The sequence below is a fragment of the Hemitrygon akajei genome, chromosome 14, assembly GCF_048418815.1.
Source record: "Hemitrygon akajei chromosome 14, sHemAka1.3, whole genome shotgun sequence".
NCBI lineage: Eukaryota > Metazoa > Chordata > Chondrichthyes > Myliobatiformes > Dasyatidae > Hemitrygon > Hemitrygon akajei.
In genome coordinates, this window is record NC_133137.1 from 62744469 (window position 1) to 62760066 (window position 15598).

Below are 15598 nucleotides of genomic sequence, written 5' to 3' on the forward strand. Positions count from 1 at the left end.
CTTTTTCGAACTTCCAGTAATTTCTCTTCCTCCCTCCTCTCTTTTTCCATTCTCCATTTTGATTCCCCTCTCACCCCTTCTCCTCAACTGCCTGTCATCTCCCTCTGGTGCCCTTCCTCCTTCAGGCTCCTGTATCACCTCCCTGATGGTAGGAATGGGAAGAGGCCATGTCCTGGATGGAGAGGGTCCTTGCTGATGAATGCAGCCTTTTTGAGGCACTGCCCCTTGAAGGTGTTGTTGATGGAGTTGACTCAATCTTGTTATCCTATCCTGTCCTACCTTGTTTTCCAGTGGACTGTATGGTTATCTGCCCAAGTTAAACTTGGGCACCAAACTTGGTGGAAATTTTCTTGGTACCATTGCTCTGGAGCTGTTATTGTTATAATAATGTAGTAAGAACTGATGAAGCAATAAACAAAGAAATAAAGAAATGGAGAATAGTGTGTGGGTTGAGTCTTAGTTGCAATGGTGATTGTGTAGTACAGAGTGCAGGGAGGGCGATAAGTTTGGGTGTCAAGAAGCAAAGGAGAGGGTGGTACAGTGGCAGAATACTCCTATACCAGATGCATAAATAGTTAACAACCTCTCTGTTATTTACAGGTACAACATAACAAATAAGGAAACATTTTTTGACAATGCAACTCGGAGTCGAATAGTAAGTCAAATTATCAAAATGAATAGTAAATCTCATTACAAATACTTGACCATGAAAGCACCAGTTGGAGTCCATTCTAACTTATTGCTTGGTTTGAAAAAAGCTGCCAGTATACCCACTGTGTATCTGTGATGGACCTTGATTCCATATTTTTACATATTTTACATCTACATTCCAGCAATCAAGATGAATCCAAATTTCAATTTACAGTTTGTCCACACAGCCTAGTTCCTGCCAATGGCCAGATTGATGAATCAGCCTAAGTGCTTGTGAAAGTTACTATTGAACTAATTACTTTTGATTGGTATTTATTTCTGTCTGGCTGGAATTCCATGAATTTGTTGACTTAGTGCTCACTTTTTTTTGGGATGTCTGGGGGTGGGGGGCATTTATTTTAATTGGTAAATATTATTTCCAGACTATACAGTGATTCAATGGGATTGCTTCAATACGATATAGGAAGACTCTTTCAAAAACAAAATCGTACTTCTCATTCCTCCCTTTGAATCATGACTGAAAAACTTAGCCCAATTCCCATTATTTCAAAAACAAAGTTTGCTGTACCAAAAGCAACTCAACAAGCAACTCTAAAAACTTTCAATATCACAGTGACTTAATTCTGTCTATGTTAAAAACACATTGAAATCAAAATGTACATGGTGATACAAGAGTTGGAAATGAGCCAGTTTTTAATTTATATACATTTCCATATGTTCTGTGACCTTAATACTCAATATTTTAATTACCTGGGCCCAAAAGTAGATTGTGCGTCACGGTAGCACTTGAAGACATTAATATTCTCTTCTGATGATGCTAATGCAGCTTGACTTTGGATTATTGACTTTTTTTTAATTTCCATAAAGGTTTATGAAATTTTAAAACGAACATCATGTGCAAGAGCCCGATATAACATGGGTAAGATTGCTTCACAATCCATGAAAGCTTCTTTCAGGGTAATCTTTAAGTAGCTGGATACAGGTATTTACGGGGGCAATTTGTATTATTCTTATTTTGGTTTCTGCTCTCTTCCTTTCCAGTCCAGATAAAGAGTCTTGGCCTGAAACATCGATAGTTTATTCTCCCCCATAGATGCTGCCTGACTTGCTGAGTTCCTCCAGCATTTTATGTGTGTTGCAGAGGATTTCCAGTAGCTGCAGAATCTCTTGTGTTGATAATCAAACTCCACACTGTTTTCATACCAAAATATCTGGCCTAAAAATTCTGTCGCGGCTAAAATGTTGAGTTAAAACTATGCTTTTGGGGGAATTTGTGCTGTTCTTCACAGCAGCCAAAAGAGCGATATCGGTAGGGAGGCCCAGGTAGGTGCAAGTCCTGGCGGTGGGTGCAGGAGGATGATGGGGCTTGTGGTTAGGAAGCTACGGACCCGCTAGGGGTGGGGACCATTGGGGGAAGGGCATTAGTGGGGAGCATTGCTGTCATGACAGCATGATGCCAAAAAATGGCAACGTGATGCTGTCTTTATCAGCTGGTTCAATTGTCATTACAAGGTGCTGTGTGGTAGAAATTGATATTGTAAATTTGCTTTTCAGGTATAACAACTTTAATAGCAAATGGTGTCTATGACTCAGCTTATCCACTTCATGATGTAAGTCTGACACTTGCTGTTTAATCTGTTTTCTAAAAGGGATCACTGCACAATAATACATTATTTGGTGGTGGAGTTTCTTGTTGCAGTACAATACAGGGAAACAAAGTGATCAGACAACAACTGAGTTACTTACCACAAGTATGTGCTGAAAGAGAGTGGGAAAGTGGATGGAGTTCAGAAGCAATGCTTAAGGCAAAAGGGGTATTCTGACTTTGGGAATGTAAGATAGACAGCAGAAATCAGATTTCTGCAACGTAATTCGTCTGATTTTCAGCTCTATTGAGGCCAGCATTTTAAATGTAACAATTTGAAGATAATGAAAATCAGATATCTGAAAAAATAAGGTTGCTTAATTATGGGAAAGAAAAGTTATATAGAAAACAAGCAAAGGCAGTAAATAATAACAATCATGTTCAGACTGTCATGAGCAATATTAATGCACATTAAATAATATGTTTAATATAAGGACTTAATATAGGAACTTACTGCCAATCATGGAACATACTGCCTCAGGTAGCAGTTGAGACAAAGAATATGTAAGATTTTAAGAGGGGGCTGGATAATTGTATGTAGAGCAGGGGTCCAAACCTGGGGTCCTTGGACTCCTTAGTTAATGGCAGAGGGTCCATGGCATAAACAAAAGATTAGGAACCCCAGATGTTGAGGAAAGGATTACTCCAATAAGATTAAATGAAAAAGTGAAGGAGGAGAAATGTATGGAACTCTAAAACTAGTGTGGACTTAATGAGTGAAATGATCTTTGCACTATTCTGTATAATTCCATGTAATATTTGTTTTTACAAAGGGTGATTATGACAGACCTGACCCAGACGAGAATGAGCGCAGGGTAAGGGAGTCATCTATAATATTCTTTACTAATACCAGCTCTTGCACTTTAAAGGTTAGAATAGAAATAGGTGGAAATGTATTGATAATAGTTACACTGATCAATTCTTTTGTAACTTTACTAAGTGTGCTGGCTGTTGCAGGTTCAATACAGTGAGCAGCACAAAACTAAATACCACTAACTTCATTTTGCTTGATAGATTTGTGTTGCTAGCTTGAGATAACACAATATCTGTTAAAATACTAAGATGCCTTCCAATGTATTAATACTGTCTTTTGATATTACAGCTGCTGTACCAAGAGTGGGCACAATATGGAGCGTTTTATAAATACCAGCCAATTGATCTCATAAGGTAGTTTCTGACATATTCTTTTCAGATTCCTGAAATATATTTTTTCCTTAATTGTAATAATCATCTCAGACAATCATTAGGATTGTAGATAACTTTCTCTGTAGTTTTGTGGGTTCATCAGTGGCTTCTGAAGCCAATGAGGGAATCACAGAATGGTAGCTAGTGGGAGATGGGTGAGTAGTCTGTGATACGGTCTGTATCTTTCACCACTCACCCAGGGAGTCTTTGTGCTGCCACTTCACGGATTAGAGGTTTTCCAGACCATCCTGAACGTACATTGAGCAGTTCTCCCCAGTGGGATTGTGGAGTTGTAATTCTTCCAGGAGCTTTGAGCACATCCTAAAATTTTTTCTTTCGTTTACTTGGAAGTCTCTTCCTCTGAATGATCTTGTTATATCATAGCTAGCTGAAAAATCTGGTTCCTATCATGCAAAAGATGTAACCTACCCAAAATGGCCAAAATGCTAACTACAGCCACAGTAGTAGGAATTTTAGCCCGGAGAAGGTACTGCCATTGATTTTCTTGTCCTTTCTGTAAATGTAAAGGATTTTAAGGTATTTTCCAGTGACTTGCCACTGTGACTTCCACTGTGGCATTTAATAGCTTATAGGTGGGTAGCCAAAGGACAATTAGTTTTATGCCAGACCTGAGGTCTTGAACTTAGAATCATATAATTGTGCACTTTTAGTACCTCCTGTTCACGCTGACTATGATCTCTGTCTACATTAATCCCATTTGTCGGCAATAGCCCCATATCTCTCTGCACCTTTCATTTCCAAGTACCTACCTTTTTAAACATTTTAATTGAATCTGCCACCACCAGCTCCTCTAGTAGCTTGTTCCAGGGATTCATTGCCCTCTGTGTGGAAAACCTCAGATCTCCTTTAAAATTTTCCCTTCTCACCCTAAGCAATGCCTTCTAGTTCTAGACTCTTCTAGTAGAAATTTCTTTTACTATCTATTCTATCCATGTCCCTCATAAATTTATAACCCTCAAAACAGCCTGCTATATTCCAGTGAGAATCACAGCTTCTTCAAATACCCCTTTCCTTAATTGACCAAAGGCTCTGTTCGCTCATTGAAGGTAGTGGTGAGTTTCATCATTAATGTTTTCCCTTGCTGAGAGAAGGCTCCCAAGATGTTTTTTTCCAGGGTCTGTGAACTTTTATTATCACTGGACTAGTTCTCAATCTCACCAAGCAATTTCTTTCATCAATCAGATGATGGAACCCCCTCCTCAAATTCATCTGTTTATGGAAACTCATCTCTATCTTACTCTTGCAAGCAAGAATATACAAACCATGGTACTAACCAATAGATCCTCCACAGATCCATTATCAGTAAATGCCAATGTCAATGAACGTTGCCTCGTTGCCCCAGAAATTTTCTCCATCTTCCTTGCCATGGCATTATATTTTACCTCCACTGAACTTCTCTGAAGATTGAAGCTACTCTTCAACAGTGGACTGAAAAGCTTGAGCTTGTAGATATTAAGAAAGAGGATGTGCTGGAGCTTTTGGAAAGTATCAAGTTGGATAAGCTCCCGGGACGGAATGCGATGTACCCCAGGCTACTATGGGAGGTGAGGGAGGAGATTGCTGAGCCTCTGACGATGAACTTTGCATCACCAATGGGGATGGGAGAGGTTCTGGAGGATTGGAAGGTTGTGGATATTGTTCCATTATTCAAGAAAGGGGGTAGAAATAGCCCAGGAAATTACAGACCAGTGAGTCTTACTTCAGAGGTTAGTAAGTTGATGGAGAAGATCCTGAGAGGCAGGATTTATGAACATTTGGAGAGGCATAATATGATTAGGAATAGTCAGCATGGCCTTTCCAAAGGCAAGTTGTGCCTTACGAGCCTGATTGAATTTTTTGAGGATGTAACTAAACACATTGATGAAGGTAGAGCAGTAGATGCACTGCATATGGATTTCAGCAAGGCATTTGACAAAGTACCCCATGCAAGGCTTATTGAGAAAGTAAGGAGGCATGGGATCCAAGGGGACATTGCTTTGTGGATCCAGAACTGGCTTGCCCACAGAAGGCAAAGAGTGGTTGTAGATGGGTCATATTCTGCATGGAGGTCGGTGACCAGTGGTGTGCCTCGGGGATCTGTTCTGGGACCCCGACTCTTCGTGATTTTTATAAATGACCTGGATGAGGAAATGGAGGGATAGGTTAGTACATTTGCTGATGTCACAAAGGTTGGAGGTGTTGTGGATAGTGTGGAAGGCTGTCAGAGGTACAGTAGGACATTGATAGGATGCAAGACTGGGCTGAGAAGTGGCGGATGGAGTTCAACCCAGGTAAATGTGAGGTGGTTCATTTTGGTTGGTGATAATGACAGAATATAGTATTAATGGTAAGATCAGTGGGATTTTGGGGTCCGAGTCCATAAGACACTCAAAGCTATTGTGCAGGTTGACTCTGTGGTTAAGAAAGCATACAGTACATTGGCCTTCATCAATCATAGGATTGAGTTTAGGAGCCAAGAGGTAATGTTGTAGCTAAATAGGACCCTGGTCAAACCCCACTTGGAGCACTGTGGTCAGTTTTGGTCGCCTGACTATAGGAAGGATGTGGAAACCATGGAAAGGATGCAGTGGAGATTTACAAGGATGTTGCCTGGATTGGGGAGCATGCCTTATGGGTAAAGGTTGAGTGAACTCAGACTTTTTTCCTTGGAGTGATGGAGGATGAGAGGTGACCTGATAGAGGTGTATAAGATGATGAGAGGCTAGCACGAGAGGGCACAGTTTTAACATGCTTGGTAGTAGGTACAGAGGAGACATCAGGGGTAAGTTTTTTATGCAGAGAGTAGTGAGTGAGTGGAATGGGCTGCCGGTGCTGGTGGTGGAGGCAGATACGATAGGGTCTTTTAAGAGACTCCTGGACAGGTACATGGAGCTCAGAAAAATTGAGGGCTATGGGTAACACTAGGTAATTTTTAAGGTAGGGACATGTTCAGCACAGCTTTGTGGGCCAAAGGGCCTGTATTGTCCTGTAGGTGTTCTATATTTCTAAAAGGAAGTTCTTCAGACAAGGGCAACTACACTCCAGAATCAAGGTTGCCCAAACCTCAAGAGAGGAGTTGCATTTGTGCATGCTCAGAAGCTCAATTCGAAGCAACCACTGTTTCTTTCACTGAAGCAAAGAAAGGATTGGCCTTTCCTTCAACATCTACAGTTCATTTGTCCTCTGTTAACCTGCCCTTGCTTCCATACTATCAATAATGTTCTGTGCTAAAGCATCATGCACCAAATCATTGGTGGAGGGGAAAAAGAAATTCTTCACTGAAAAATCATTGGTGTCTATCTTGTAAGTGATGCACTCACTGTATTTATCTGGTGGGAGAATAAATCTAGTACTCTGTCATGGAGGTTGGAGTGTCTGGTTTCTGATGATATAAACTTTTGTCTAATAAAATTAAAAACCTAAAGAGTGTGACCAAAGAATGAACTTACCTGGATTCCTGATGCATATAACTATTTCTTAAATATCTTTACATAAAATTATAAGCCATTCTGTGTATAATATGACTCCTCTCTGGAATATTTGAATTTATAATTATTAAGTGTTTTAGTTTAAAAACAGCATTGTGATTTGTGAGTATGCTGGAGGAACTCAGCAGGCCTGGAAGGGGATAAACAGTCAGCATTCCGGGCTAAGACCCTTCATCAGTCCTGATGGCAAGCCTTGGTCTGAATTGTCGACTGTTTATCCTTCCATAGATGCTCCCTGACCTGCTGAGTTCCTCCAGCATTTTGTGTGTGTTACTCTGGATTGCCAGCTTCTGCAGAATCTCCTGCGATTATGATTTGTGACATGTTTAGGTATTATAAGATTGATCTTTCTGTTATGTATTTCAGTGAACCATTTAAAACCCAATAATCTGCCTGTGATTCTTTTGTTGGATTCATTTGCCCACTGAGGGGCCTATCTCAGACAGATTATGTTAGGGAGAGTGCTACATCTAAAACTGATTTTTTGATGTGTGGTCTCTTTGAGCAAGGTCCCTTGCTGAAATCAGGGAAAAGCTTGAATATTGCATCCTACTTTCTACTAGTTTAACTTCTAGTCATCTGTTATCATATCTTTCATAGGAAGTACTTTGGTGAGAAGATTGGCCTGTATTTTGCATGGTTGGGACTATACACTGAACTGCTGATGCCAGCATCACTGGTTGGAATCATAGTATTTTTTTATGGTTGTGTTACTATGGGCAATGATATACCAAGGTAAGATTTTACTATAAACAAAATGAGAGAAATTTGTTAATGCCTAATCATTTATTGAGAAGAAATAAGAGCATTTAATCCATTTAATATTATTGAATTGTCTGATTCTAGCAAAATTACACAATTATATAATATTATACAATCACAGTTGTATAATATTGTTCATTTAAAGTGCTGTTGAACCATCAGTTGGCTTTGGCTCCTGGTACGTTCACCCACACCAAACAGGTCAAAGGGCAGAGGCATCCGGGTTCAGGGTTCAGCTCAGGGCTAACAACCTGGACTGGTTAAACAAAACTTTTAGGGAAGCAGCAATAAAGAATCCTTCCACATCTTTGTACGATGGTATTCCTGAGTCTCCACCCGGGACCTGCATGACTGACAGTAAATCGAGAGGGAGCTATTGACACGGTGAAGGAAGCTGTGAACGCCGCCAGAGATGGAGGACATTCATTGCTGACTTAAACGCCAGCAGTGTAATGGGCAAAGGAAGAAGATTATCAATTGAATCAGTGATTTGTAATACCCATCAAAAACTATTGGTACATAGAATAATAGGAGATTGATGACAGAGAAATAAGCCATTCAGCCCTGAGGTCTATATAAGTGTTAATGCTCCGCACAGATCTGCTCCTACCATACTTTGCCTCAGTTCATGAGTATGAACTGTACTCATCACGCTTCACCCTCGAAACATCCATTTACCTCAATAACCTCAACTGATAAAAGTTCCACACCTTGAATACAGAATATAGTTGAAAGATCCTTGTGATCAGTAATAACAAGCAGCAGTTTAGATTGATTATACAGCCTGGAAATTGTTCTGTTCTGTGGCCATTTCTCTTTCTTTCATTAGACAGCTGAAAGGACAAGGAACCATACATATTTTCAGGCTGAAGTACATTATACTCAGCACCGAAAGCACTTGTTCAGGCCAGCTTCAGTTACAATGGAAATGGGGGGAATGTTGACATTTTAAGTAGAGAAACATTCAATTCCTCATGTAATTCAGCCTTGTGTGCCTGCCACAATTTCTGTGAGAAGTGCGCATGGAATGACTTAATTCACCAGCCTCCATTCTGAACGCAGTGCCAATGGAGACATTAACTTCATTTATTGGGCATCCCCAGTGCAATCTAGAGCTAAAGTGAGACAACATTCAGGCAAGTCCCCTGCTTTCCCTTGGCCCTTTGGCTTCGCCCATCACACCCACAACTCCTGAGACCTCACTTAAGAGGATGGGAATTCTTGGGGGTTCATCATGGGAATAATAAAGGAAGGTGATTAAAAAAAAACTCTTCCCATTTTGAAAATTTGCATCACAGATAACTGACTTAAATGGAAATAAGATTGTGTTAGCTAAGTTCAAATCCTCAATATCCTTTGGTTTTCTCTTTGTTTCAGTATGGAGATGTGTGATGAGCAGAATAACTTCACCATGTGCCCACTCTGTGACAAGTCCTGTGACTACTGGCATCTCAGTACAGCGTGTGCCACGGCCCGTGCCAGCCATTTGTTTGATAATCCTGCTACGGTCTTTTTTTCTATCTTCATGGTCCTCTGGGGTAAGAATTATCTGCTGTTCAGCTTTTAGTTAAGTAATAATTATATAGCAGGTGGTACTAATTCCTGCCTAGTGGTGCTCAGCCTTTGGATACCGTAAGTGCATATTGGCTACTTGTTAGCTTCTCCAGAATCTCTTAAGCAGATTGAGCATGTGGTTCCCTATGCAATACATACCAAGTACTGGAGAACTCAGCAGGTCAGGCAGCATCAATAGAGGGAAAGGAATAGTCGACGTTTCAGGCTGCAGTTATTCATCAGGAGTTTGGCTTCAAGTGTCCTGATAAAGGGTCTCAGTCTGTCATGTCAACGGTTCACTTCCCTCCGTAGATACTAGCTTGACCTGCTGAATTCCTCCAAAAATGTGTGTGTGCTGCTCCAGGTTTCCAGCACCTGCAGTCTTTCTTGTGGATTTCGGTACTGTTTTACAAGCTGTGTAACAGCTTGTGTAGGCACGAAGAGCGCAAAGGTGCATACATTCAAAAAGTTAATGAACACCTGTCAGATAACGATCCCTGGCATAAGTGCCAGGGCATCGAGGGCATTATTGACTATGCAAGGAAAAACAGCACTGTATAGATATTTAGCCACTTTTATTCAAGGAAATTAATTATTAACTGAAAGCATGAAGAGGTGGTACTACAGTTTAACACCTACGTTCTCAGCAGCATATCTCACCCAGTGTGCCAGAGTGACGTCATTACCATCCTAAGGAGACAACATGGATTAAAGTAAAGAACATGGGTAATCACACTGCTGGTAATGTGCTGCAGACTTCCAGGCAATCCAAAGGAGAGGAAAGAATAAATGTGTAGGTATTATTTCTAAAAATTGTGTTCGAGGGCAGAGAATACAATAGCCCTAATACTAACACTACAGAATGTATTGAATTCCTAAATTTTAGAATTCCTAAACTTTATTCTAAGTTTTTTTTAGCTGATGGATAGCAAATCAGGTAAGAGTCGGGATTAGGGATGTAGTTGGTCCAAGGGAACAGTTGGTGGTGGGAATTCTTGATTTGGTTCAGGGAATGAAGATGGGCCGGGTAAAGGAGTGTCTCTGGGGGTGCATTTTGGTGGTGGTGGCCATAATTATTTTAGAATTAGCATAGTTATGGAAAAAGGCAAAAGCAAAATAGGAGTGAGAGCCTTAAATTAGGATAAGGCCAGTTCTACTGGGAGGAGCATTAACAAAAGAGAATTGAAAGCACCTACTTCAAAGTAAATAAGTCTCGGAACAATGGGAGGCTTTTAACAACATTCAAGGGGTTCTGGGTAAATGTGTTCTGGAAATATAAAAGAGTTGGGACTAATCTTTTTTGTATTGGATTGATCTTGAGTCAAGAATGTTGTATTAAGTTTTGGAAGAATCAGAAGTTATTTCTTTTTGAGGTGTATTGTTTTGCAAGACCTTCTCAAGCTGGAAGCTATGAGAATGTTTCCTTCGGTAGATGAGTTTGAATGTTGAAGCACTGTTTCAAGATAAGACTAAGATGTGAAGGGATATTCTCTCTTGAAGTTTGTTAATCTTTAATGAAGTAATGTGTATACCAAGTTCATAAGGACGTAGGAGCAGTAATAGGGCATTTAGGACCATTGACTTTGCTCTGCCAATCAATCTTGTCTGAATTATTTTCCCTCTCAACCCATTCCCTTTCCTTCTCTCTGTAGCCTTTGTCACCCTTACTAATCAAGAACCTGTCATACTCTGCTTTAAATAGAGCCATGCCTTGCCCTCCACAGTCCCTGTGGCAATGAATTCAACAGATTCACCACTTGCTGCCTAAGGAAATCCCTCCTCTTCTCCATTCTAAAGGGACATCCTTTTCTAAGGCTGTGCCCTCTGCTCGTAGACTCGCCCACTTTTGGAAATACTCTAGTCCAGTGTTTTCCAATCTGGGGTCATGGACTCCTCAGTTAACAGTAAGGCTCCATGGCATAAAAAAGGTTGGGAACCCTTGCTCAAGGCCTTTCAATATTTGGTAGAGTTCAATATGATATCCACTCATTCTTCTAAATTCCAGTGAGTACAAGCCCAGAGCCATCAAATGCTCCTCATATGCTAACACTTTCAGCCCCAGGATCATCATCATTAACCTTCTCTGGACCCTCTCCAATGCCAGCACATAGTTGTGGAGCCCAAATATTATCACAATACTCCAAGTCATAAAACGTACTGGAGAATCAGTGAGTCTGTCTAAACTAAAGTGAGATCCAGCATTTTTGGATTTGTCAAGTTAAAACCAACAATTTATTCTATACAATTCAAGATCACTTCCTGAACACAAGTGTTGTTGAGTGCCATTGAATTGTTGCCAGATCATGTAGTTGTCACATTGTCCTCACCTACCACTCCACCAGCCTCCAGGTTCAACGTATAATTCTCTGTAACCTCCGCCACCTCCAACGGGATCCCACTATCAAGCACATCTTTCCCTCCCCCCTCTTTCTGCTTTCCGCAAGGATCACTCACTACGTGACTCCCTTGTCCACTCATCCCCCCCATCCCTTCCCACTCATCTCCCTCCTGGCACTTATCCTTGTAAGCGGAACAAGTGCTACACCTGCCCTTACAATTCCTCCCTCACCACCATTCAGGGCCCCAGACAGTCCTTCCAAGTGAGGCGACACTTCACCTGTGAGTCGGCTGGTGTGGTATACTGTGTCCGGTGCTCCCATTGTGGCCTTTTATATGTTGGTGAGACCCGACGCAGACTGGGAGACCATTTCGCTGAACACCTACACTCGGTCCGCCAGAGAAAACAGGATCTCCCAGTGGCCACTGATTTTAATTCCACGTCCCATTCCCCTTCTGATATGTTTATCCATGGCCCCCTCTACTGTCAAGATGAATCCAAACTCAGGTTGGAGGAACACCTTATATACCGGCTGGGTAGCCTCCAACCTGATGGCATGAACATTGACTTCTCTAACTTCCGTTAATGCCCCTCCTCCCTTTCTTACACCATCTCTGACATATTTAGTTGTTTGGTTTTTTTTCTCTCTCTCTGCCCATCACCCTGCCTATTCTCCATCTCCCTCTGGTGCTCCCCCCTCCCCCTTTCTTTCTCCTGAGGCCTCCCGTCCCATGATCCTTTCCCTTCTCCAGCTCTGTATCACTTTCGCCAATCACCTTTCCAGCTCTTAGCTTCGTCCCACCCCCTCCAGTCTTCTCCTATCATTTCGCATTTCCCCGTCCCCCCACTACTTTCAAATCTCTTAGTATCTTTCCTTTCAGTTAGTCTTGATGAAGGGTCTTGGCCCAAAACGTCGACAATGCTTCTCATATAGATGCTGCCTGGCCTGCTGTGTTCCACCAGCATTTTGTGTGTGTTGTTTGAATTTCCAGCATCTGCAGATTTCCTCGTGTTTGCTCATGTAGTTGTCAGTAGGGTTTTGGTGGCAAGATACAGAAATAGATTACACAAAGTACACTGCAGATGCTGTGGTCAAATCAAGACGTACAAAAAAGCTGGATGAACTCAGCAGGTCGGGCAGCATCCGTTGAAAGGAGCATTCAACGTTTCGGGTTGAGACCCTTTGTCAGGACAAAGGGTCTCGACCCGAAACATTGACTGCTCCTTTCAACGGATGCTGCCTGACCTGTTGAGTTCATCCAGCTTTTTTGTACATACAGAAATAGATTGCATTGTCCAGCCCTTTCTTCCATGCAGATACTGCTGCTGCCCAGATTAGGATCCAGCTGGGATTCCAAACAGAATGGGATTCAAACTCCTGTCATAATGGGGGGGGGGGGGCAAAGGGAGTGAACCCAAGAGTAAGACAGACACTGAACTACCAGAAACAGGACTAGGCATGACAAGGAAGCAAGAGAAGTGAGGAAGAAAGGACGGACACTGGACATGACACAGGCTCCAGACAAGGATTCCAGGCCTGGACGAGGACTTGACAAGGATAGCAGAACCAGGACATGGAACTGGGAACTAGGAGCCTGGGCTTGGACTCCGAGCCAGAGACTGGACAAGGACCCAGAACCTGGGTCTTGACTCGGGCTCGGACTCCAGAACCAGGCGAGGACAAGAAATGGTTGCAGGACGAGGAGAGGCACAGGACTGGACGTGAGACTCCTGGACAGGACAAGGGAATCCCAGCACGAGGCTGGGCAAGGCACATCGACAAGACAAGAACAGAGCCCTGGTCAAGGGAGAGACAGGAACATGCAACACCAAGCCAGGGCCCCTCCTTGGATACAGGACATAGGACCAGGACTCATTACACAAAACACTGAACACAATGAGACAGTTCCCAACACTAGGTAGTGGCAAAACAGCCAGACCTACCTAGCAAATGTGTGGACACAGACAGGCAGTTCCAAACAGGGCAGGGCTCCAGACACAGGTCGCAGGGCAGGGCTCCAGAGGGAAGGAAGGGAACAGTCCAGTCTCAGGGTAACAGCAAAGACAGCCTGACTTACCCCACAGAGGTGAGGACCAGGGGGACAGATCCCACCATAGGGTAACAGCAAAGACAGCCTGACTTACCCCACAGAGGTGAGGACAGGATACCAACAGGACAAACCCACACAGAGGCAAGGATATGATACTGACAGGGCAAACCCACACCCAGCCTCAAACCCAGGGCCACTTATATTCCCGGCCCCAAGACGAGAATCAGGTACCTACGATTAAGCCCAAATGAGACAAGGGAACGCCAGAAGACCCAGAGTCTGGAGTCCATGGACCGGACCGTGACAACTCCAGACCATCTGCCTCGAAGTCCAGTACTGAAGCCACATTACCGGCCGGCCCAAGAAAAGGGATCAAAATCATTGTTACTTTAGATCAGATGCAGCACAAAAAAACATACAGAACATAAGAAACAATAAAACACACAATAAATTCAAAGTGCCAGAGAACAGCCAGTAACATCTGACCCACCCTACTCATGGATATCAGGGATGAGTTGACATAGCATCCACACCAGGATCACCAGACTCAAAAACAGTTACCTTCCACAAGCAGTAAGACTGATGAACACCTCCAGCCACTAAATCCACCACTATTGCATTATTCCCTGTCAGTCACCTTCTGTACAGCCTAGCGTCAATTTATGGATGCACAATCTATGTATCTGTAGAATGACGTCAGTGTGGATGTGCAAAGGCCAGCTCTCCTCAGCCTCCTCAGAAAGTAGGGTCATTGCTCAGTTTTCTTGACTGTGTTCTGAGATGGTGAGAGGTTGTATGTAATGACTACTCCCCAGAGTTTGAAACTGCTTGCAACGTAAAGGGAGCCGTGTGTGGTGCGAGGTCTCCTGATGTCGATAATCATCTCCTTTATCTTGTTGACTTTAAGGAAGAGGTTTTTTGCCTGGCACCGGGCCTCGAGCTCTTCCACCTCCTCTCTGTAGGCTGTCTCATGGTTGTTCCACTGCTATGTCATCGGCAAACTTTACAACGAGACTGCTCGAGGGTTTGGCCCTGCAGTCCTGTGTGAGCAGTGTACAGCAAAAGGCTCAGCTCATAGCCCTGGGGGAAACCCTTGTTGAGGATGATGGGGAGGGAGTAGTGGCTGTGCATCCTGACTATTTAAGGTCTGTTGGTTAGGAAGTGCAACAGCCAGTTGCACAGAGGTGTATTTAGAGCAAGGAGTAGGAGTTTGTTCCCCAAGGGATCTGTGGGTAATAGTGTTGACCTGAAATCCAGAAACAGCATACTGACAAAGTATCCTTGTTTCTTAGGTGTGTCAGGGCCAGGTACATGACAGATCTGTCAGAGAGTGGTTCTGTCGGTAAGCATGTTGGTGAGTTTTCAACATGACAGGAATGAAGTTTTTGATTTGTGCAATTATCAGCAGTTCAAATCACTTTGTGTATGATTGGCATCAATGCTAACCAGCATTAGTCATTTAGCTCTGAAGGTGTAGCGTTCTTTGGTATAGAGATGATGCGGCTGATTTGTAGCACATTGGGGATGGCAGACTGGATGAGTGAAGATGTGTTGAAGATGTCAATGAGCTGGTGTGCATGCTCCCTGAGTCCTTAGCCTGGGATGTTGTCTGGCCTGACTGCGTTATGGTAGTTGACTCCGCAGAGTCCATCTCACTGTCTACAGACGGTGGCTGCTCACTAGGGAGTGGGTTAGCTTTTGTGGCTGGCATTACGTTGGTTCGTCAAAGCATGTAAAAACATTGTTTATTGTATCAGGGAGGGAAGCGTCACTGGTACAATCAACACTGTTTTCCCTTGTGTAGTCAATAATGCCCTCGATGTCCTGCCACATATACCAGGGGTCGTTATCAGACAGGTGTTCCTTAACTTTTTGAATGTATGCACCTTTGTCCTCTTGATGCCTAATATGAGGTTTCACCTGG

General features: G+C 42.8%; 1 protein-coding gene across 4 annotated transcripts in view; it reads left to right on the forward strand.

Moving 5' to 3' along the window:
- The window catches only part of LOC140738636 (anoctamin-2-like), a 134193-nt gene that overhangs the window by 40172 nt on the left and 78423 nt on the right, over positions 1–15598 (forward strand). For all 4 annotated transcript variants that reach the window (XM_073066230.1, XM_073066232.1, XM_073066231.1 and 1 more), the window contains 7 exons: positions 601–655; positions 1519–1570; positions 2206–2261; positions 3070–3111; positions 3399–3463; positions 7570–7704; positions 9109–9269. In XM_073066230.1, coding sequence (XP_072922331.1) covers positions 601–655; positions 1519–1570; positions 2206–2261; positions 3070–3111; positions 3399–3463; positions 7570–7704; positions 9109–9269 — 566 coding nt within the window. The remainder of the gene's footprint in view (positions 1–600; positions 656–1518; positions 1571–2205; positions 2262–3069; positions 3112–3398; positions 3464–7569; positions 7705–9108; positions 9270–15598) is intronic.